The sequence below is a fragment of the Triturus cristatus genome, chromosome 12 (genome assembly GCF_964204655.1).
Source record: "Triturus cristatus chromosome 12, aTriCri1.1, whole genome shotgun sequence".
Classification (NCBI taxonomy): Eukaryota; Metazoa; Chordata; class Amphibia; order Caudata; family Salamandridae; genus Triturus; species Triturus cristatus.
This window is the reverse complement of record NC_140595.1, coordinates 525,621,961-525,644,124: the sequence shown is the minus strand read 5'-3', so window position 1 is coordinate 525,644,124 and position 22,164 is coordinate 525,621,961. Positions and strand designations below refer to the sequence as shown.

The window sequence follows — 22,164 nt, the reverse complement described above, 5'->3', positions numbered from 1 at the left end:
ACTTGACAGTGCATAATTTCTAAAATAAGTGCCAGGGCCCTGACCAGGAGGCCACTGCAGCCTGCACCCCCATTGTCCCTTTCATCGCTGCCAAAACAACTAGTAGCCATCTCTCTCGCCTGCAAGTGCGACAGTTGAGATTTATTCAGGTCCACAAAGCTAAAGGAATGACTGGGGAGGCCGGTATTAGTATTTTTTTGTGTATATTGTATTCATAAATAACTGTTGTTCTGCTCATCTCTAAATTAGATGAGCAGCGCCACCATGTGGCAGACTGTCCTAAGAGCGGTGTTGACAATCAAGTGCCTGTGCTGAGCACCGGAAACCACTGGCCCAAATTAAGCACTGCTACTTGATCCAAATTATTATTCAAAGATATTTCTTTAGCAACAGCGTGATTTTGTTTGATATTTAGTTGGCAACAATTTATCGACCCGATTACAGCCAATGTGTTTCACTCTTCACCGAGTAAAGACAGGTAACAGAAGTGCTTGTGCAGGGATAACCGATCAGCCAACACATGCTGTAGAACGCCCCTTCCGCTGTCTCCTGGGTGGTGTTTGATGAAGGGATTCTCCGTAAAGTTACATGAAGATCAGAGCTTCTCAATCACGCATTTAAACACTTTACCATCTATTTGTTATGTATGGCACTCACTGAAAGTCACTAGTGTGAACACCAAATTCTAAATCTGGTTTTTCACTGCTATGATGGAGCAACAGTGGGAAACAAAGTTGTAACCCAGTTTTGCTGTGTAATGAAATGATTCCAAGCTGCTCTGACCGGGGCTCTCTGAGACCCTGCCTGCACAGCGATGGCTCTCTGCCCCAATGGAGGACAGAGGGCACAGCTCCGGAAGGGAGGAGGGTGAGGTGGTTGAGGGTGGAGGGTTGGATGGCTGGATCCCTGTCTCCGCATTACTCCTCTGCCCCTGTGTAGCAGTCGAAAGCAGGAGCTGATGATTTTTTGAGACGTACATAAGAGAAAATTATGCACTGTTAAATAGTGAAAACCAGGGATGTGTTTCACACCCAGGTTCTGCGTAACATCGAGACAACTAGAGTTTCACTTTCGTTGTTGGTTTTATGTTACTCCGAATCACTCACTGAAACATCCTAGTTTATTCACGGTTACCTAGCTATAATACTGAATGTTATTTGTTGGTGTCCGTCTGCTGCTCCCGTCCCTGTGCAGATCACATGTACCTTGGTCTTTCAATGAATCTCTCCCAAATTGATAGCAATCAATTGAGTAAACAATGTATTTAGGAATCTTCTTATTAGTATTTTACCTTGTTTTTTAATGCAATACAGAGGCACTATTAGCTTATTGTGCTGTTGTACATTCTAATTTCCAGTTTGTCTCCACTCTTCTCTTCTAGGCCTTTACGGATATTTGACATTCGGGGACAGCGTTGCCGCTGATATTCTGATGTCCTACCCTGGAAATGATATAGTTGTCATGATAGCAAGAGTACTCTTCGCTGTTTCCATTATTACGATCTACCCCATCGTGCTCCTGCTGGGCAGGTATTTGAAGGACCTCAATAGAAATTCTGCCTACTGCTCCTTAACCCTCTGCCAACATTTCCATGCACCAATCCATGTTGTACATCTTTGCATAGCTTTCTGAACACATTACAGTAGTGATTGAACGGAGCTGGTGATGTCACCAGGTGTCTCCTGCTAGGGGTTAAGATAGGGAACTTAGCCCTGTATAGCCGCCAGTTGTTTGAGGTTGCCCCTTTTTTCTTGGAGCTGCTGGCATCAGTTAACAAAATTGTGCCTGTAGAAGAATATTTAACGCAAAAATAATTTAGACTCCTCACTTTATCTCCCCAGTTGTGGAAGCCCTCCTGATATGGTCTGATCATTCCCACCACAAAGACAGAGAGCGCATGGTAGAACTTCCTGATAGGAAGGAGCAAGTTGAATAGTAAATAATTTGGAAAAGGAGACTGGGACTGAAGATTTGGGAGCAAACCACCACATGCTGTGTAATAGCATTTAATATTGCTATTTCAGTTCCTATATAAATGAAGACCCTCCTAAAATGTTTTTATCCTGTATTATTTATTGCCTTTGTGTTCCTTTCCACTTGGCATATTTGAGATTCACAACATAAGGTGGTTAGGGTTGCAACTTCACAGGGAGGAATTGTTCACTGTACCATGAACTGATGATAGTCGTCAAAGTGCTCATTAGATGTCTGATGGGACTTCTAACAGATGTTAGAAGGAATACCCCTCTAAAATGTAATGACCATATTCAATGCCTAAATTTTGTCATAATATCCAAATTTTATGGGTTTTACCTGGAGATATCAATACCCATCACCACTTACTGTCCGATTAGTGGCATATCATAAATCCTTTAGAAAAAGGCGGATTTCGAGAAATAATCCACATCACTTTTGAGCTAAAAAAACATTTAGATTAGCAAAATTGATGGCTCCACAAGAAGGCAATCTATATCATGAGGAAATCGCCTCTATATTTTAAATACACCTAAATCTGGTCATGGTAAATCTGAAACCTTTTCATGCACAGACAAAACATATGTTCTGATTTTTTTTATGCTGGAATATTTGCATGAATATAGTTGTTGAGATCACCAGGTGATTGCAGAATCTTGCTTTAAAAAAAATCCCAGTCTATCCCACTGGTGGCATGGAAACTAAGGTGGTGTATTTTAAACAAATGTCACCTAGTTTCTATTAGCTATTACAAGCTCCAATCATAGCACACCTACGTAGACATGTATAATTGCGTCACAAAGTTTGTGTTTTTGGCATAGTAGGGTGAGAAAAGAGTTCACTGCATCTTTGACAAAGTGTGTCAAGATGTCTCATGGCCATTTTTTATTTCACAAGCATGAAGGTGTTTCAAATGGGGAAATTCACTCTCCCAAGCATTTCTTTTGATAGTGGCTTATCTTGTCTTTGTGTTTTGTAAGATAATTGAATGCTTCATTGATTTACATCTAGATAATCCAAAGTTTTGTCAGCAACAAAGTGCAAAAAAGCACTGATCTGTTGATTTTTCAATGTCTTCTGTTTTTCTCCACTTCACATAAAGTTGGCATTAATTGGCAGGTGTCTGTTTGCTAGGGCTGTTGTGCAAGAATACTGGATCAACTACAAGCGCAGATACGTGGTCATCACAGAACCCTATGAAAAGTTTGTTCGAATCGTGCTCACTTTCCTGTGGATTTTCGTGACGCTCATCTTTGCCATGTTTGTTCCAGACATCAGTGAAGTCATCTCCATCATTGGAGGCATCGGCGCTTTCTTCATTTTCATCTTCCCTGGTAGGTTTGCAAGAGCTTGGAACCATGGAATATCTGATCCACACATTCTTTCTACCTAAATGGAGAGGTGATGCTATAAATAAGAATGACATTTTCTGTAAGAGGGAATTATATGGGACTCATTTAGCCTATTATATTTGAATGGATATACATAAATGTCTTCAATGCAGCTCACTATGACTCTCTTTAGAGTTTGAATGGAAGCAATTATGAATGTGAAGGTGCATTGTGGTTGAAGTGTGCAATCCGTGTTTATTTTAATCAATTACAGGGCAAATTACTGCATGATTAAAAAAAAAAAAAAAAATTGTCATCCCTAGAGTATACAGAAAATGCAGTGCCTCAGCACTGATCGGATTTCAGAATTTGCAATTCTTTCACCCAGTTTTCAAAGCTCTTGTGTGGTAGAAGGTGACCATGCCATGAATAAAACGTTACATTTATGAGGCTCAAAAGCAAGACATCTTTTTACTTACTATGCTGCATCATGAGCAAGAAGTGATGGACAGCTGAGGGAGGCCACAAGGTTCTTGGACTGGCGTGTTAAAGTCGCCAATGGGATGCCACTCTGGGACAGTGAGCTGCTTAAGGGAGCGGGAGACTTGAAAGGCTCCCTGGGTTGAGAGCTTATAGTAATAGAGCATCTGGGAGATGTCAGGCCTACATATCATTTGACACCCTGACCAAAAGAATTTGAGATGAGTGAAGCAGAATGATATAAATATCTACGGTTAGGACATGCCCCACGATGACACATACTAGAAGGGGAGCATCTACCAGAGGTGTTGCCTCTGGGGGATTGCCTTCATACAGGACCTATCACTGACGAAGCCATCTCCATCATTTAACAGAAGTTGGTTAATAACGCCCCATACCTGCTGGTGTCACCGCGGGAAGGTTGGCAAAGGGAACCTGGGTGAATTAGAGGATGATGATTGGATGAAAGCCACACAGAGTCCATGCAAGATAGCAATTTGAGTTAGGCTTCATTTGGTCCAACTTGCAATTTTACATCGATCCTACTACGCAAGCACAGAATTGGCCACAATACGGAGGACACCCTCATCAACCGGTCTTAGGGGACGTGTACAGGAGGGTACATTCTTTCACACATTGCAGAACTGCCCGGTAATACAAGAATTCCAGAGGGGGTTCGCTGGGGTCATGTCCGGTGTGACGTTGCACGAGATCCCCCATAGATGCAAAGTGGCTCCTGTTGGCAGTGTCAGGTGGGAGTCTTTGCCCAAATACCAGAAAATCTGGCTGTTAATGGCTGCAAGGGGGGGCCAAGAAAAATATTGCGAGGGAGTGGGTAAGTGCTGCTTCACCAGGGTTCATGGAATGGAAGTCAAACCTTGATTGGTGCCAGACCGCAGAAAAGATAGTCTATCAGCGTAGGGGATGCTCCAAGAAGTGGGAAAAGGTCTGGGGAGCCTGGCTGTCATAACGGGGTACTGTTGGGTGGGAAACCTGCTTTCAGGGTTGATGATTACTTATGGTGGAAGGGAGATTATCAACTGCAATCTAGAGTGTGATGGACCGTAAAATTGCCTTTCTGGATTGCGACTAGAGTCATGCTTTTGAATGTTGCCTGTTTTAAGTGCCATGGATGCACCACAATATTTGTTATGTCTCGCATGTAACCATGGTATGATGAGCATGGTTTCAATAAAAAGAGGTTTTAAAAAAAAAAAAAAAAAAAAAGAAAAGTGATGGATATCAGAATGAACATTTGGAATGCACCTCCAGTCCTTACAGGAGTATAGTATACGTCCAGCAAAAACATCATAACTGGGGGTCAATGCACTCTTGCTCTTGTTTCTCAGGTTTGTTTATTGGCCAATGGCTCCTGAGGGTTTGATTAATTCCTTTTTTATAGTATAGTACATTAATAACTCCAGCCTCCTACTGAAACCAATGCATGAAAATGTCTCAAGAACATTGGTGTAATCCTGAAGGGCTCACTGGCTGAGTCGCTCACTGGCTGAGTCTCTCAAGAAAAGTAGTCCTAGATGTCTTCTGTAATATGATATCCCACTCTGGAGGCTGAATTGTTTGATTAGTGATCATGCACATTGGAGTGGGGATCATTAAAATGGTACATGTCTTTATTTCACAATGTCTGAGAGGGGCTTGGGATTTTTTGTATATAATGAGGAAAATGAGAAAAAGCATAATCAGACCGAATGATTTCTTCCAGTACATGGTGTTAAGCGCTGGACAGTAGGGAATCGTGTATTGGACCTAGTTTCTTTTTTTTTTTAGGTCGAGTGTAGTGAGGGCAGCGCATCTGCTGTTTCTCCGAGACCTGCTCTATTCACTCTGTAGGCTTACAGCTGTCCCATTGCCTTTTTTTTTTTTGGGCCCTTCGATTGTCGTTCAAAAATGTTTGCTTGCTAGTGGTTAATCCTTCCTCATTGTACCTCCTGTCTGTGTTTGGTTTCCTCCGACAGAGCACTGCCCAATTACTGTTAACATTACGTTTCTTTGTGTTCATTTGAGGGGACTATTTTTTTTCTTCCCTGCTCATGTCCCTATTTACCCGTCTTTGGTGGTTCAGCTTCAGTGCCAGTCACTAACTCTCCCCATCAGGTTCTAATACTGTGATGAACTGCAAGATGTTTCAGGCTCAGTTTTTGAAATCGCCTCATTAATTTTCTCTGACTTCAAAATGCGAGGATTTCCCCCAAACCTCTCCCGGTTCGCTGCTTGTTACTTTAGCGAGCCTCTGTCACCAGACCTTCAGCAGCCCAGCCTTGCAGCACAGTTAAGGGCAGGGCTTGGGCAACTCCTGTCGCATTTTCTCTGACTCTAGCTTATTCGATGTGAACTCGAGTGACCCAAAGGTGTTGGAGTACTTTACATGCGTGCTAGTTAAATTACAAAGTGTCCGATACATTTTTGTGGGCATTTTTATAGAGTGCAAAGGACTAACCCAAAGGTATTGAAACACTGTACAAAAGCGCCAGTTACATTGCACAAGGTCAGGTTAATATTTTTGTTTTTAGGTGTGCTGACATTAAGTGATGCTGACACCGCCCCGGTTTATTCATTATTTGCATTCTACCTGACAAATGGGAGCATTTTGCCGTTGTTGCTGTGTCCAGTGATCCTATACCCAATGGCTGGAACAAATTGTGGGGTTTGTTGGTAAATGGAGTGAGCAGTGTTTCGAAGGGAAAACTCTGGAGAATGGTGCCTGGTGAATAGAGGTCTCGGGGAAGAGGGGTGCGACGTCCCCACCATTGGAAAATGCTTCACTGCTTTTTTCCATAGGCTGTTCAAATACTATAGTGATACAGTCGCACACAGAATGTTAAGGTGCTGTTGATTTGCATCGAGGCACTTGTCTGTCTGTGTTAAAAACCTTGGAATGTGTCCATAAATGTTACCCGAGGCATGTATTCTTGAATCACATTGCAAGACCCAGTTTGCAGTAATTGAATAGCTCTTCAATTCCTGGTGGTACGGTACCCAGGATAACATGCTGCATGGCTAAACACTTATAAGGTCCCAAACTCAACACCTATTGGCTGTGCCAATGCTTGTTCAAGATATAGTGGCATGTGCATGATAGAACTTCCTAATAAGAATGAGCATGGATAATAGAGTAAATGATTTGAAAATGCAGGCTGGGACATATGATATGGAAGCAAAGCACCCCATACTATATAATGGCATTTAATATTACTACTTCATAGTCCCATTTTTGTAAAAATTCACCTAATTTATTTTTCTTCTGTAGATGGTACCCTTCATCCATAAAGTTTGCCCCAGATGTTCACATTTTCTTTGGCTTAGAAGCCTGCATTGCTGCAGAGTTGTTGGGCTTCATTGCTCTCAATCTGGGCACCAGATCTTCATCTGAACCTTTCCAAAGACCCTACTCCTAATCCTGTTTGCTTAGTAGGTCAACAACAGGAAAATAGACTAGTTGTTGGTATTTGACACATGGAGTACTGTTTGCCTAACCTTGAGCTCTCTATGCGCCTCTCAGCTTGCTGCCAGTTTTGATAATCATGGCCTGGCCAGGGGATTACTGTGTGGAAGACGGGTTTATTTAGACGCTGGAATAAATCCTTACCATGCATTCAATTCTTCAAGTCAACCCATTGGCAGAGAATGCTTGCAGTTTCAACATGGGGATTGAGACAGATGCCCATACTGTGCTCTTAAGTTCCATAGAACTAAATCACTGAGTTGAGTATGTTCTTCTCCAGAACAACACCCCTAGGTCTGTGAAATTTTAGCACGATTCTGCAGTGTACTGTACTCCATGGGCAGCAGGAGTGGCATTGTACATCATGATTCCTTAGGATATCGCAGACTTAACCCATTGTCCCGCCCTTAGCCCATCACACCCTCTGATTTGCTGTTAAGCGATCAGGAAAGGGCAAGGCAGAGGCAGCTACACAAAGTAAACCAGACTTAAACTGCCCCATGTTCTTTCACAACCTCCATGCTCCCTGGCACCAGGAGTAATGATGAGTGTGACGGGAGTAGCAAAAGTCAAGAAAGGGGATACTTGGCTACCTATAATTGAAGTCCACGAGAAAAGCCCTGATGGCCGTGATCTATGTACTGCACTTGTCAACCCTACGCTTGTGTGCTGAGACCCAGCCTCATCTGAGTGTGTGCTCTAGCACACTCAGTTAAAGAGCATTTATAGAACAATGAAAACTATTTTTACAAGTTCAGAAGAAATAGGTAGACCATAAGGACCTGTTGAGTTTAAATGCCTTTCTGTAACAAAATACTGGTTTTGGACTAGACTCCTATTTAGAATGGCTAATCAGTTTTCTGTGAAAACTGACGAATGAGCCCATTTCCATATAAAACTGCTGTTTCCTTCTAGCTTAGATAGGAAAAATCCAATCAAATGAACCGGGGTGCGCACACATTTATGCCGTTATAAGGATGGCGTAAAAAAAACAGATCTACTTTTGCATCTTTTCACTTGCATACAAATTGTGGGTCCTAAATTTACACTGATTGCCACTTTTAACAAAAATTGTGGGAATGAGCTGTTTATTGAGCCTTGATGAACCGAATTTCCCATGTACTTAATAGACAAGCAAGCAGATGGACTTCGAATGGGCAGCGCTTACTTTGTAAAGTAAGTATCGGGACCCATAGATTTGTTCTGAATTCTGGCGGTCCCACTATCAAAGGTGGAGTTGCCAAATACCAAGGCTGCTTAGCCTTGATTCTACCTCATCCCGGTTTAATCCACCGCCCAACCCTGCCTGCCTCTTTAGCTCACTCTTGCAAATTCTTTCTTATCCCTGCTTTCTCCCTGTTTTCTGACTTTCTCTTCTTCATTCTTTGCCATTTTGTGTTTTTCCATCTCTTGCTCTGGATCAAAGATTGTTGAGGAAAAATAAGTGCTGGTTCCCAAAAAATGAGTGCAGGTGGATCCCACCTGCAGCCCCAGGATGAAATGAAGCCCTAGTTACGGGGCGGCACCTAATACAGTGAATGGTGCAAAAGTGAGATGGTAGTGTTCAAGTGCCGACTGTAGAATTATTCTAGGCTACTTAACACGGATTCACACATTTATTACTATATTGCAAGGATGTTCTTGCCAGAGTAGAGCATAACTGACTTGAGACAATTATATATAATTACAATTGTTAACACGATTAACCTGGGTATTTGCACACCTCCTTGTCTGTTTTTTTCTCTCCAACAAAATCAGCATTACGTGTTTTAAACACATGTAATGGTTTTGACTCTTTGTGCACCCATACAAACTATATATCTGAAAGAGACACGTTAGTGATACATTCCTTACCTTCGAATAATCCCCAGGCGTCAGACTGGATCCGGAAAGTTTTTTCGCTAGCAGTACCCCTGCGCGTCAGTAGGTGGTGTCGTGCAGCTCCGTGTCTGTCGTTTGTGCCAAGATGACGTCACGGAGACTACTTAGGTGCCACCCATGCTCGCTGACGTCAGTTCTTCCTTTTTCCGTGCCAGTATGCGCAGATCCGGTTAGAGCACGTACCTTAGTCACTTTTTACTATCTTTTTGAGACTTTTTGTCTCTTGTCAGTTGCTACTCTGGTGCACGTAGGGATACCTGGTTTTAAGTCTTGTGGGGCCTGCCATCGCAATATGTCGGTGGCGGACCCCCACGACGTCTGTCTCTACTGCCTGGAGAGTGACCACGACTCCTGGGCCTGCATGGACTGTTTGGCCATGGCCCCGAAGGCCTTGCGGGAGTGGCGCCGGAAGCTGTTTGATCTCCGGCACTCCTCCCCGGGCCGTTCGCAGTCCAGGGGCCGCTCCAGGGGCCGCTCACGGGGCCACCATCACTTCTCCTCGGGCTCCAAGACTTCACCCTCTGATTTGGGTAAGAGACTGCACAAAAAGAAGTCGAAGTTTTGTCGCTCTCAGACGTCCCCCCGTCGATCTCCAGATGCGGACGAGGGGGACTGGGGTTCTGCCCCTACAGCTCCTTCGGAGCCCAGGAGTCCCGCGACCTACCCGCCTTACCCAGGTCTGTCGGCGACTCCCGCTCAGGGGCAAGAATTTCTTGCCACCTTGGACCGCCTGTTTAGGCCTCGGGCTCCCGCCGGCGCGCCTTCGGGCCCCACAGTCCCATGTCCGGATCCTGTCAGGCCAGCCAAACATCCAAACATCCCAAGAACAGGGTGGGCCACAAGAAGTAACAGACGGGGTGGGGGTTTTGGACCCATACATAATGACCATGGTATCGGCCCAGCTAATAGATTCGCTGCAGGGCCAGGTGATCATCAGAATGTGTTATTTTCTAAGACCCCAAGATCAAACTGGAATATAATGAATAGGTGGGGGGCAGGTGTCCCGGTATATGACCGAAACGACTCCGGGATGTGTGGAAATGGGTTTGGAGCTTGGCCGGTTGATGAGCAGTTTTGGATGCGCCCCAATACCCCATTACCAAGGTGGAATGCAGCAACAAATGGATGGGGATTGGAGGCCCCACCCTATGATTGGGGGTTTGGTACAGTGAATAGGTATGGGGTTTTGGCAAACTTAAATTATTGCGATTGACGCATGGGGGGCCCAAATACGTTAAAAAATGGATCAAGGGTCCCATGCATAAGCCACACCAAAGATAGGGGCGGAAGTCTTATAGTTGGTATAAACATGTTTGAGACAAATAATCTGGAAGGCCGCAAAGCGCAAGTTGCTCCAGAAAGAGAAACTGCTCCTGACCAAATTGTGGGTGTGATCGTTGGTGGCTCCCTTAAGGAGAACGAGAATGTTATTGTTAATGATAATGATATTTTGCATGATCAGTTAAATACAGTAGAGAGTGGGCAATTTATCGGTTAATGGAAGCCCCCACCTACGAGCAGAAGATGGGGTCCCCTTGACCGATCTTGTGGCAAAGAGAACTGTAGAAACATGCAAGATACTATGTTGGAATGTAGCGGGACTTAATTCCAAACGTAATGATAAGGAGTGGTCAAGCTTTGTTGTAAGACATAACATTATTGCCCTCCAGGAAACCTGGGATACAACTGCTAACTTTTGGTGGGATGGGTTTACTAGCTTCGCCAAGGCAGCTATTCCTAGCCGCAGCGGCAGAGCTAAGGGAGGCCTGTTATTGTTATTCTCCCTACAATTGAAGGGCTCTCTAAAACAGATTAGTACTGATTCGCACAACATACTTATCGTAGAGAGAGAGATTAACCCCACTAGGAGGTCCTTATACATCAATTTTTATAACTCAGGGAATAGGGACTACAGCGGTAGCAATATCGCCACTTTAGACGCTATATTGAGGACAGGCAGCCAGATTACTCAGCTTGACACAGAGTATATCCTATTAGGCGATTTTAATATTCATCCCTGCACGTTAGCATGCAGTTTAAGCAACAAGGAATGGGGTGATGGTCCTGAGGGACCTCACTTTGAACATACCACGCAGAGGGAGAGGAGCTAGAGGACTTCCTGGCAAATTTCAACTTGTACGAACCAGAGGGGGGCCCAAGAATAGCTACCTTCACTGGCACCAATCCCGGAACCATAATTGATTATATTTTCACCACACAAGGTATCCTAAACCAGGTGCTTTCCTATTGCACTGTGTTATCTCACCACAGTGATCATAACCCGGTCTTACTTGAAGTGGCTTGGGGAGATTACATGGGGCCAAATCCGGGGAAAGTGAGGTCGGACCATACTTTGCGTACCTCTGATCAGGGTAGGAGAGTTAAGTGGGCTAAGGTGGTCCCAGAAAACTTCTATGCTGAGGTTTTCCCAAAAATTAAGGAACAGGTTGAGGTTTGCCAGAACCCTCGTGCCCCGGGTGGTGAAACTATAGGGGCGTTTGAGTCGATTTGTGGGCTGGTGTCGCATGATCTCCTGGCTAAACCAAAGAAAGGAGAACCGAATAAGAAGCGCTGGTTCGACACCGCATGTTCAAAAGCACACAGGTCTTTGATGGTAGCTTTGAAAAAAACACCTAGGGCAAGGGGCGAGATTGTTAGATTGAGGAAAACCTACAAGTCGGCTATAAAAATCAGACAAGAAAGCATCAAACGGGAAGCCTGGGAAAATCTCCTATCCGTGGCAGTCCTGAAGGACAGTCGGAAATTCTGGGAAATAATTAAACAACCATTCTTTTCCGACCAAAATAACGAGGCCATGGACTGTGTCATCCCAGAAGACAAGTGGTTGAATCATTTTAAAAATGTGTATGGGGATAATGATCAGGCAACCCAGGATGTGTCGCTGGCCACTTTAGACGCCACTCCTATCCATTTCTATAGTACAGAAGTGGAGAAAGCTATCTTGGCCACAACCAAGCATAAGGCCCCGGGCCCCGATGGGGTGCCAGCCGATTTTTTTATACATGCCCCAAAGTTGTGGGCAGAGGTATTGGCCAATGTCTTTACCGCCGTTAATAGCAACCCTACTCCATCTTCCTGGGACATTTCCACCATCGTCCCCATTTTTAAAAAGGGCCAGCGGGACGACCCCGGGTGTTATAGGCCCATATCCCTCTTGGACTCGTCGGTGAAGATCTTAGGCAGAGTCCTTTTGTCCAGGCTGAGGGATAATGTTGAGAGTTGTGGAGGGTTGTCAGAGATCCAGTATGGGTTTAGAGAGAGGAAAGGCACAATCGAACAATGTTCCAACCTACACCTGCTCATATCGAAGTATACGGTGGCCAAGGAGAGGTCCTTGTTTCTAGCATTCATGGACCTCTCCTCGGCCTTCGACTTGGTGAATAGGGCGAAGTTATGGATGACCTTGCTGAAAATGGGGATCGACGAAGCATTGGTAAGATTTATGGCTTCCCTACACCAGGAGCTTTTTTCGGCCGTACGAGTTACAAAGGAGGGTAGGTGTACGTCCCTTTTCAAATCCCTGAGGGGGGTAAGGCAGGGCTGCATATTGGCCCCTCTGCTCTTCACAATTTATATTAACGGTCTGGGTGCACATTTGGAGGAGAAGGAAGTCGACGTTCCGCGTGCGGGAGCAGTTAAGATCCCAGCGCTCCTGTACGCGGACGACGCCGTGCTAATTGCGCGCACGGGTGTCGGCCTTCAACGCCTCTTAAATGCCTTTGGCACATTCATGGAACAGCTTGATTTAAAAATAAATGCTAGTAAATCGCATACCATGGTGGTGGGCCGAGAAAGTAGTAAGAGGAGAACAAAAACCTTTACGTGTAGAGGGGATATGGTTTCTAGAGTTTACACTTTTCCCTACTTGGGGGTACTTTTTGACCAGAGAGGAACTTGGGGTCCTCAAGTGAGGGCGAAGAGGTTGGCGGTTATTAGATCATCGTCCGCCCTCATGGGCTTTGCGGGCAGGTTAGGCGCCAGGCCCATGGAAGCGTTGTTAAAAATTTACAAGAGTAAACCTGTCGCCATTGCGTTATATGGTTCACCAATTTGGGGCCATGTAAATGTGGAACCAATCCAGAGAGCGGAGAACAGATTTATACGGACACTCCTCTCTGTGCCGCAGTCAACACCAACTTACTCAATACACTTGGAGGTGGGCCTAGATTTCCTTACTGATGGGTTGAATATGGCTCCCCTGATCTTTTGGTTAAAGACGTGGCTTAATGAAGACCTCCCACTGAACCATAAGATCATGTCCGACGTCTTGTCCCTAGACCATTGTAAAAAGATCCCCTGGCTGGCCTATCTGTTGAAGGCATTCTCAGATTTGGGACGACCAGAGCTCTTTACTTCCCCCCAAGATATCAAGGTCCAAGACATCGATCTTGTCAAAAAGCATTTTATGGGGAGGGCAAGAGCACTTCGTGAAGAAAGGGAATTAGTGAAACCATCAGTAAGGGGCCATTACTTACTTGTTAATTCATTTTCTTTAGCACCGTATCTTGGTTTCGTTACAATTCCATTCCATAGGTTTCTTTTAACCAAGTTCAGGTTTAATTTGCTACATTTTTATTTAGGCACCTTTAAAACATGGGAAAAACCGGAAATAGCCTCACCCTGCAGTTGCGATCATTTCTCACCACAAGACACCATGCATTTTGTTATGTTTTGTGGGTTTTATTTAGAGCCAAGGAAAAAATATCTGGTATCAGCTTTGAAGGAGGCGGGCTTCACACAAGTGAGACCGGCTCTGCTCTTCTTGCAATCATTGCCCAACATACATATTACCTTTTGCATAGCCAATTTCTTGGTAGCTGCAGTTAGGATGAAAAAACACACCCATTAGACCCATCGTTATTCCTTTTTAACTTTTGTATGCCTAGATCTGTTTTAATGTAAATTATTTTATTGTCATATTTTAACACGCATGAAATGTTCTTAACTCTTTGTATGAAATGTTTTTAATCTCTTTGTATGACTTTAATTTAGTCGAATAAAGATATTTTGACTGACTGACTGTCAGACCAGCGGCTCCGGCGCCGCAGGATCCTGCGCCGCTGGCTCTGGCCATGGTGCCACAAGGTCCCACGCTGCCAGCTCTGGCCCCAGTGCCGCCCTTTACTCCGCCTCCAGCGCCGCAGTGGGTACCATTTGTCCCGCCCCTGTCCCGGTTCTCGGACACTTTTGTCCCTGCCTGGATCCGCACTGGGACACGGCGCCGGTTCGGCCCCATATGGGTTTGTTCCTTCCCCGGTCCCTGCAGCCGCAGCCTGCCCCGCATGTGGCAGAGGTGGGGGATGACTGGGAGGGGTCCGAGGACCCTCTTGCTCGCCAGTGTGACTCAGAGCAGGACTGGGTGGATGAGTTAGAGGAGGCCGGCGGCCTCCATCTCCCCTCTGACCCGGGGTTTGCCTCTCCTCCGCCTACCATGGAGGAGGGCGCCTCGTACACGATGGTGCTTCGTCGGGCCGCTGAAATCCTCTGAGTTTGGTCATCCAGGCTTCAATGTCCCAGAGTGCCTTTCCCACAGCTCTGCTGGATAAAGACTCTAAGAAGCTGGAGCAGTTTGGCAAATAGTTGTTCTCTTCGGCCAGCTTAGGGCTGAGGTCAGTGAACACCGCCTGCCTCTTGGGCCACTATTCCTACGCGGTGTGGGATGCTGTTGCATAGGTGTTGCCTCAGTGTCCTGAGGAGGTCCAGGCTGTGCTGTCTCAAGCTGTTGCCGAGGGTCTTTCTGATGCACAAGTTACTACTTGTGTAATGATACATCTGTAAGAGACATTAGTTAGTGATAGATTACTTACCGCCCCACCCATCATCCCCGTTCTGCGAACAGATTTCTAGGGTTAAGGTCATCCCCTTTCAGGGCCCTAGTTTCATGGCACCAGTGGTCAGTTTTTTGCATGGCTCTGCGTTCCTGGCGCGGAAAGTCATGTTCAGAACTGACATCAGCAAGCATGGGTGGCGCCTAAGTAATCTCCGTGATGTCATCTCGGCGTATACGACGCCAGCGACAGACGCGGAGCCGCACGACGCCACCTACTGACGCGCAGGGGTACTGCTAGCAAACTTTCCGGATCCAGTCTGACAAATCCTGTCTCCATCTATAGCTCGCTGCAGCTTGGATATTTCATGAAAAATGTGGTGATCTTTTCGTGCTCAGAAGCAGATTCGCTCGTTATTTTCTTGCATTTCTTAAAGAGACAAACCTAAATCCTGGAACACATACCAAGGAAATGTTGATCTGAATGCTTATGTTTGGCAATGCAAGAAACACATGGGTTTTCTTAGGGATGTAGTCTGCGCAATCAATTACATAATATTAGCAGAGGTCACTAAATTGTGTCACTGACTATGATGCACTGGCCATTTCATGTCCTATGAAACTCTGGACTATTTAGAAAGCATAAAAGCCATATATTTTCAAAATCTGTTCTGCCCAAGGAATATATTGTTGCAAGGCAGACCTCCTTTCCCCTTTGTTGCCCTTGCTACTGGCTGGTGGGACACTGAACATGTTTGTCAACTTTTAGCAATTCATATTTTTTTCTTGACATACTTATCTCTTCCGGTCTCCCACATGCTGTAACATATTTGTACAAAACATTTCTTGAAATACCAGGTTCTGTACATTATAAATGTCCGTTTAGGCTGTCTGTATTTTAGCTGCAGTTGTAATCCCTGGGCTGTTTGGAAACCTAGCTTTTGTGTGTTTCCCTAAGTGGCATGTGTTTGGCAAAGTGTGTTTACCATAATCACTCTTTCACTGGAACAAAGCTGTACCTGTCTGATGAGCCCATAACTAGGGTGAAACTAGTCATGGATTGTTTGTGTTCCAGTTCAGGGATTACCTGGCTTGGAATTTTGAGCTGGACTGTTCCCATGAGGAGCAGGGTCAAGACTTATTTGCATATGGCTGGGTACAAATTCAGATGGCATGGTGAGCAAAGGAACAATGGATTTAGATGCTACCCCCAGCAGTTGGCAATGGTTAGACCAATTGCAAGCATCCTTCCATCACCTTTTGTGTTTCATGAGAACCTACCACAGCCATGTTTCGACAGCTAGACATCCTGAGGCTTCTGTCTTATTCCAGACTGCCCTTGCCATAATTGGCTAGTCTGGGCAATGTGGTGAACAAGATATTTTGATTTGATTTTCATATTTTTTTCCCCAGCAAACCATGTTAGTTTTTCCAGTCTTCCTCGCACAGGAACATATCCCAACCAAGGCTTGATACAAACCTCATCTGGGTGTGGGGTTAGCAAAACTGTGGGTTTTCCGTGGGTTTGAGCAATGAACCACAAACTTTACCCCAGGGATTGATTTTGAAGAAGAGATTCCTTGGGGGATGTTTGTACTATTTGGGCCTGGGGATGAACGGCACCCTGGAGAACCTATAAAATTCCAACATTTCTAAAAACTAGAGACCCAGGGTAGTGCATGGTGTTGTGGCTAGCTTGAGCTTCCATCACATTTTATTACACAGAACCCACTAAAAATATCAAAGTATGGGTAAAGATCCTGGTTTCCTAACTTGTGTGAAGAAAACATCCAAGACATCAGGCAAATGACAAAAGTCTTAGTATGCATGGTTTTCACATTTGGTCCAATAAAAACAGTGAGTCTCGTGTGGATGAGCCTGTTTCATCGGACAGAAATAGTCACAAATCTTTGACCATGTGAAGACCACATGGACCCTTTATTGATTTCAAACAAATCACAGATTTTGTCTGTCTTTTTATTAACAATAGGGCCATCTACACATGTGAAGTACTGTTTTATTAGAATGAGTGTTTGAACACTGGGTGCTGTACCTCACAAAATCCTGAACATTCTGTCGCAGAATTGTGAGGATTTCTTTTTTTTTTTAATCAGTGGTTGTCCTGAGCAGGAATTTCTGGGTAGAAAAAGGGGTGTCATCCATGCAAGCCACACCAGCCAATACTCCTACAGGTGTCTAGTGTTAAATGTCTGAGGCCGGTAGGGTTTCCTATGTTCAGGCCCAGACGTGGGTGTCTACCCCAGCAAGGAGCCAGCTGCTGTTTGAATTTTTTTCTTAGGCTAAGAAAAAATCCAAACTGCACCCGTCTTCTCCTTGGGGCACCGACATGTATTGGCTGCTAAAGAAATTGCGACTAAAGCAAATATTGCAAATGAAGCAGATATGCTGCAAGTGAATTTTCATGAAACAACTCAAATTGAGGATTTGATTTAATGAGCTTCAAAGGGATTTTTTACTTTATGTAATTTTTGCATTTCGCTTTGTATGGAGAATGGAAGAAGGTTACTTGCATACATCAAATCATGATGACCTAATTTGAATTTATGGCAACCATGCAAGTATCTGCATTGAAGTTGCATGATTATTACTTAAGCCTTCATCTTTTCATTTGGAAACATGAGTGGTCCAGCGTATGGTTGTTCACCTTGGAGACCTACTGTGGATCTGGTTACTAGTTGGCATGTGGTTTACACCCTCTAGAAGGACCAGCCTGACTTAGGTGATGCTTTGCATCATTGGGATTCATTTCACATAGTGAACCAATTCCCGGGTTCCCTAAACATCACAATTAAGACAATCCTGAGCTCCTTCTGACTCTCTGCTTGTCTGTATTACTCTACTTTGGACACGATTACGATGTCATTTGAAAACGTTCGCGAACGAATCCGTTCTGGACTAGTTTCAAAAGGAACCGGGTCCTGTGAATACAGACGTTTGATTACGAGGTCTCCCAACATCATTCTGTCGTACTCACTTTGACTTCAATGGGAGCTTTTGTTCCGAACACTAACACAGGCTCTCATTGAAAAAAAGCGGTGGTTGGGGGAAAACCTTGCACCCTGTGGTGGGCACCCCATGGTGCCTACCACATTGTGCAAGTTGTAATTGCTTGTCCGGAAACAGTGTCCACAGAGCTGTACGAATCTGCTCTGAAAGACTCTGGCTGTATGGATGCCTTTCGGAACTGATTCGGTCTGCTTGATCGTTTTCAGGACATCGTAATAGGTTGTTGGGAAAACTGTATGATTCGGTAGGAAACAAGGTTTCTGAATCGGATTAGACCATACCGAATCCCATCGGGCGCCCTTCCTAATGACATCGTAATCGGCCCCTTTGATGTTATGATGGAGCCATTCTCCACCAGAGTTCAAGTATAAGAACCAGACTGATTTTAAAGTTAGTGTGCATTCCCTGTATGATGACCAGGAATAATTCAAACCTGAGAATCGCTGAAAGATGCCAATGCAGGAGCGCTGTAGTTACAAGTATGAAACTTTTTCTTATACACCAGCTCTACCACAGAGTGTATGCACTGTTCTATATAATAAAACCTCCTGCTCTGCTAATATATAATAATGTCCCTTTAAACAGGTCCAACCTTGTTGTGCAGTGTATTCACTGTCCCATTGGGTGAGTGTGATTCCATGCAGAGCAGCCATATTGGGAAGTGATTTAATGTTCATTAATTGCACTGGCCTATTTTGTGAGATTCCTAATGTGAAGTTTTTATTATTCATTTGCAAGCACAGCAGACCTACTTCCAATTCTCTGTAATGTTCTTTTAGAAACCGAGCATCCCTGCAGACACTTACTTTTACTGTCACGTTACATGTGCTACTGTTTTACTGAGATGGGCTTGTTTATGGTATGTCATTAAAAAGTATACAATCCCAACAGAAAAGCATGGGCAATTTTCTGTGCCAAAATGTACTCGTTCTGTAATTATACAGTCCCACTCATGTATTTATTCCGAAACCAAAATTGATTTAATGGCAAGGCCCAGGATTAAAGTGAATTGTCATGATTTTTTTTCCTAACAATTGTTTCCTAACACCTTGATGGTCTCTATATTCACTGTTTTAACCTCTACCTTTTGAAAAGCTGTGTGAACAGTACGGAAACAGTGTGTGCTCCCTCAAAGATGCTCTCATGAAAGCCTCTGTTGCAGACTCTCCGATTGGCTGCATTTGTCATGGCCATGTTAGGCGGCAGGGAAAGAGCAGTGGTGCTTGGCAATCGCAAAGTGTCTGGATCTGCACCCATGGCAAAGGTCGAAATCCGATTGCATCCTCCAGTTGAGGTGCGGTCTGTAGGAAAAAGAGGCGAGATAACGGGTAAAAGGTGATGGGCAAAGGATATGCTGTGGTATGAGGAAAATCAGCAATGTGTTTCTCAAAGGATGCCTCTCATGCATGGTGGTGGGTGTTCTTTTTTAGGTCTCGCCTGACCCAGCGCTTGGGCGCTGGTCTGGCGAGACCTTAAGTGAGGGCTTCAAAAAATGCTACAGCTGGCTACAGCTTGCAGTGCATGTGCGCGGGTGCGCGCAAGCTGTGGCCGGCTGTAGCATTTTTCCCCCAGCTTTTTAGCCAGCTTGCTAGAACGCGCAACAAGCACGCGCGCTTGCACGCGCGCATCCCTGGCGTGTTTTAGCACGTCATCGCGATGACTTTCGTGGCCAATGATTGTTTCCTCCAGTTTCCTCCTTTTTAGTTTTATTTATTCCAGTTCGTGTGTCGCCTCTTTCTTCCTTTGCCCATCCAACCTCCGTTTTTGTTCTTCCTTTTTCGTTATATCTCCTGCCCCCTTTCCACCTAGTGTGCTTCCTTCCCCTCCCTTGTTCCTCCCCTCCTTCCCGCGTGCACCATGCAGTCCTTCCGCGTCTCACCTCTTTCCCCACATTTCTACCTGCGCCGCCTCTAATCCTATAACCATCCTCCCCACTTTGACGTCTCTTTCTACACGTGGTCTGTCTCATTTCCCTCGTTCTCTGACTGCCTTTGTCCCAGTAACTCCTGATGCACACCACCACACGTCCCTCTCTTAACCTCTCACACTCCTTCTCTCCTACGTCACTCCCCTTCATTATACCATGCCATTGCACCTACTCCTCTACCCCCATCTCATCTCAGCCTATGTCTCACTTCTTCCACATCATTACTTCCCCAGCCCTCCCTTTGCTCCCTCTCACCACCTTTACGCATCTTCAGGTGCATACTCTTAAGTGTGCACACACCCTTTTCATGCCCTGTACTCCCTTTCCTCGTGTCCCCTCTAGAGCAGCACTCTCTTAATGTTCTCTCCTCCACTTTCTTCCTTCCCATCACTTCTCTTTGTCGCCCATTTCTTACAATATCCCACCCTTGAGCCCCCTCCCTCACTTTCTTTTCTTCCCTTATTACGCTTCCACATTTCATTCTTTCACCTCTTCCCTCTGCGACTCACGGCCTTCCTCTTCTCCTCTCCACTATTCACTCGGAAGCCTTTTCTCTACCTTTTCCTATGCTCGCTCCCCCTCCCTTCTCCCGCCCTCCACGCCCTTCACTTCTCCAGCCTCCCTCATCCGTATCTCATTATTTTCATCACCGCCACCATCGTCTCATCTGTATCTCGTTATCTTCTCCACTCTCGCCTCATTGTCCTTATTTTCTCTCCCTCTGCTTATCCATCCTCATCTCCTTCTATTCTCCCTCACCCGTCTTTCTCATCTTCCGATGTTCTTTTCTCGCCTTGCAGCGTCCTTCTACCCCTCTACCTGCGTAAAACCCTTCTCTTCTCTACACCTCTTTTATCCTCTCCCTGCTTGCTTCTAGCACGTTTTGCGTCCCCACCGCCACATATTCATCTACTCTCCCCCCTCTCCATCCTCCCTTCTCAACTCTTTCTGGCCTCACCCCGACCTCGCACCTTATTTCCTTCAGGACAGTCTGGATGCTTCACAGATCTGGCCTTGCTAAGCCCCCCTAACCTCCTCATCTCTTTCTTGCCTCCCTCCTCTCTGGCCTTGCCCCCCGCCCTCACCATCTTTCTTGCCCCTCTCCAGTCTCCCTCCCATCTTGCCTCGCTGCCCCCCCATCCGCCTCATCTCTTTCTTGCCCCCTCTCCAGCCTCCCTCTCCTCTGGCCTTGCTTTCCCCCCATCTTTCTTGCCCCGCTCCTCTCCAGCCTCCCTCCCCTCTGGCCTCCTCCCCCTCTTTCTTTCCCCTCTCCTCTCCAGCCTCCCTCCCCTCTGGCCTCCCCCCCCTCCCCATCTCTTTCTTGCCCCCTCTACAGCCTCCCTCTCCTCTGGCCTCACTTCCCTTCACATCTTTCTTGCCTACCTCCTCTCCAGTCTCCCTCTCCTCTGGCCTTGCTACCCCCCCACCCTCCTCATCTTTCTTTCCCCCTCTCCAGCCTCCCTCTCCTCTGGCCTCGCTACCCCCCACCCTCCTCATCTTTATTGCCCCTCTCTTCTCCAGCCTCCCTCTCCTCTAGTCTCATTCCACTCCCATATCTTTTTAGTTTCTTTCTTCCACCTACATCCTCACCCTTATCTCAGCCACTCCCCCCTCTTCTCTCCGCCACTCCCCCCTCTTCTCTCCACCTTCCATCCTTTTCTCCTGGTCCTTCTCTCCCACTCTTTATTCTCTCACCTCCCCATCTCTTTCCTGCCCCCTCCCCATGCTTCTCCATTTCTATTCTCTTTTCTCTCCTTCCACAGCTTCTGCTCTTTCTGTACTCGCCCCTACCGATCCTGCCTCATCTTATCACCTTTTAGGTCTCCACCCTCCATCTTCCTCTTTTTCCATCGATGTTCTCGTCTCCCCCGCCCTTCTATCATCTTTGGATCCCATTTCATCTCCTCTAGTATGCCCCCACTCTCCTTCCCCCTATCTAGTCCCCTCCTAAATCCGACACCTTCCTACTGCTGTCCTAACTTCACTTCCCCTTCACTTTCTCTTCTCTCACATTCTATCCCCACTGAACCTCCTGTTCTCTTTATCTCTCTCTTTGCCTTCCTGGCACACTTCTCACTAATTTTACATCCCCTTTCCTCTTCTTTCCTCCTTCCATTCTCCTTCCCTACCTCTGCCCTCCCCAATCCCCACAACACACACACACAACCACAACACACACACACAACCACAACACACACACACAACCACAACACACACACACAACCATACACACACACACAACCATACACACACACACACAACCACACACACACAACCACACACACACACAACC

The 22,164-nt window shown here is 45.7% G+C and overlaps 1 protein-coding gene across 2 annotated transcripts in view; it reads left to right on the top strand.

The window, feature by feature from the left end:
• Nucleotides 1-22,164, top strand: part of SLC38A8 (solute carrier family 38 member 8) — a 288,727-nt gene that overhangs the window by 216,751 nt on the left and 49,812 nt on the right. For both annotated transcript variants that reach the window (XM_085639943.1, XM_085639942.1), the window contains exons 7-8: nucleotides 1,382-1,529; nucleotides 3,109-3,308. In XM_085639943.1, the coding sequence (XP_085496069.1) occupies nucleotides 1,382-1,529; nucleotides 3,109-3,308 (348 nt within the window). The remainder of the gene's footprint in view (nucleotides 1-1,381; nucleotides 1,530-3,108; nucleotides 3,309-22,164) is intronic.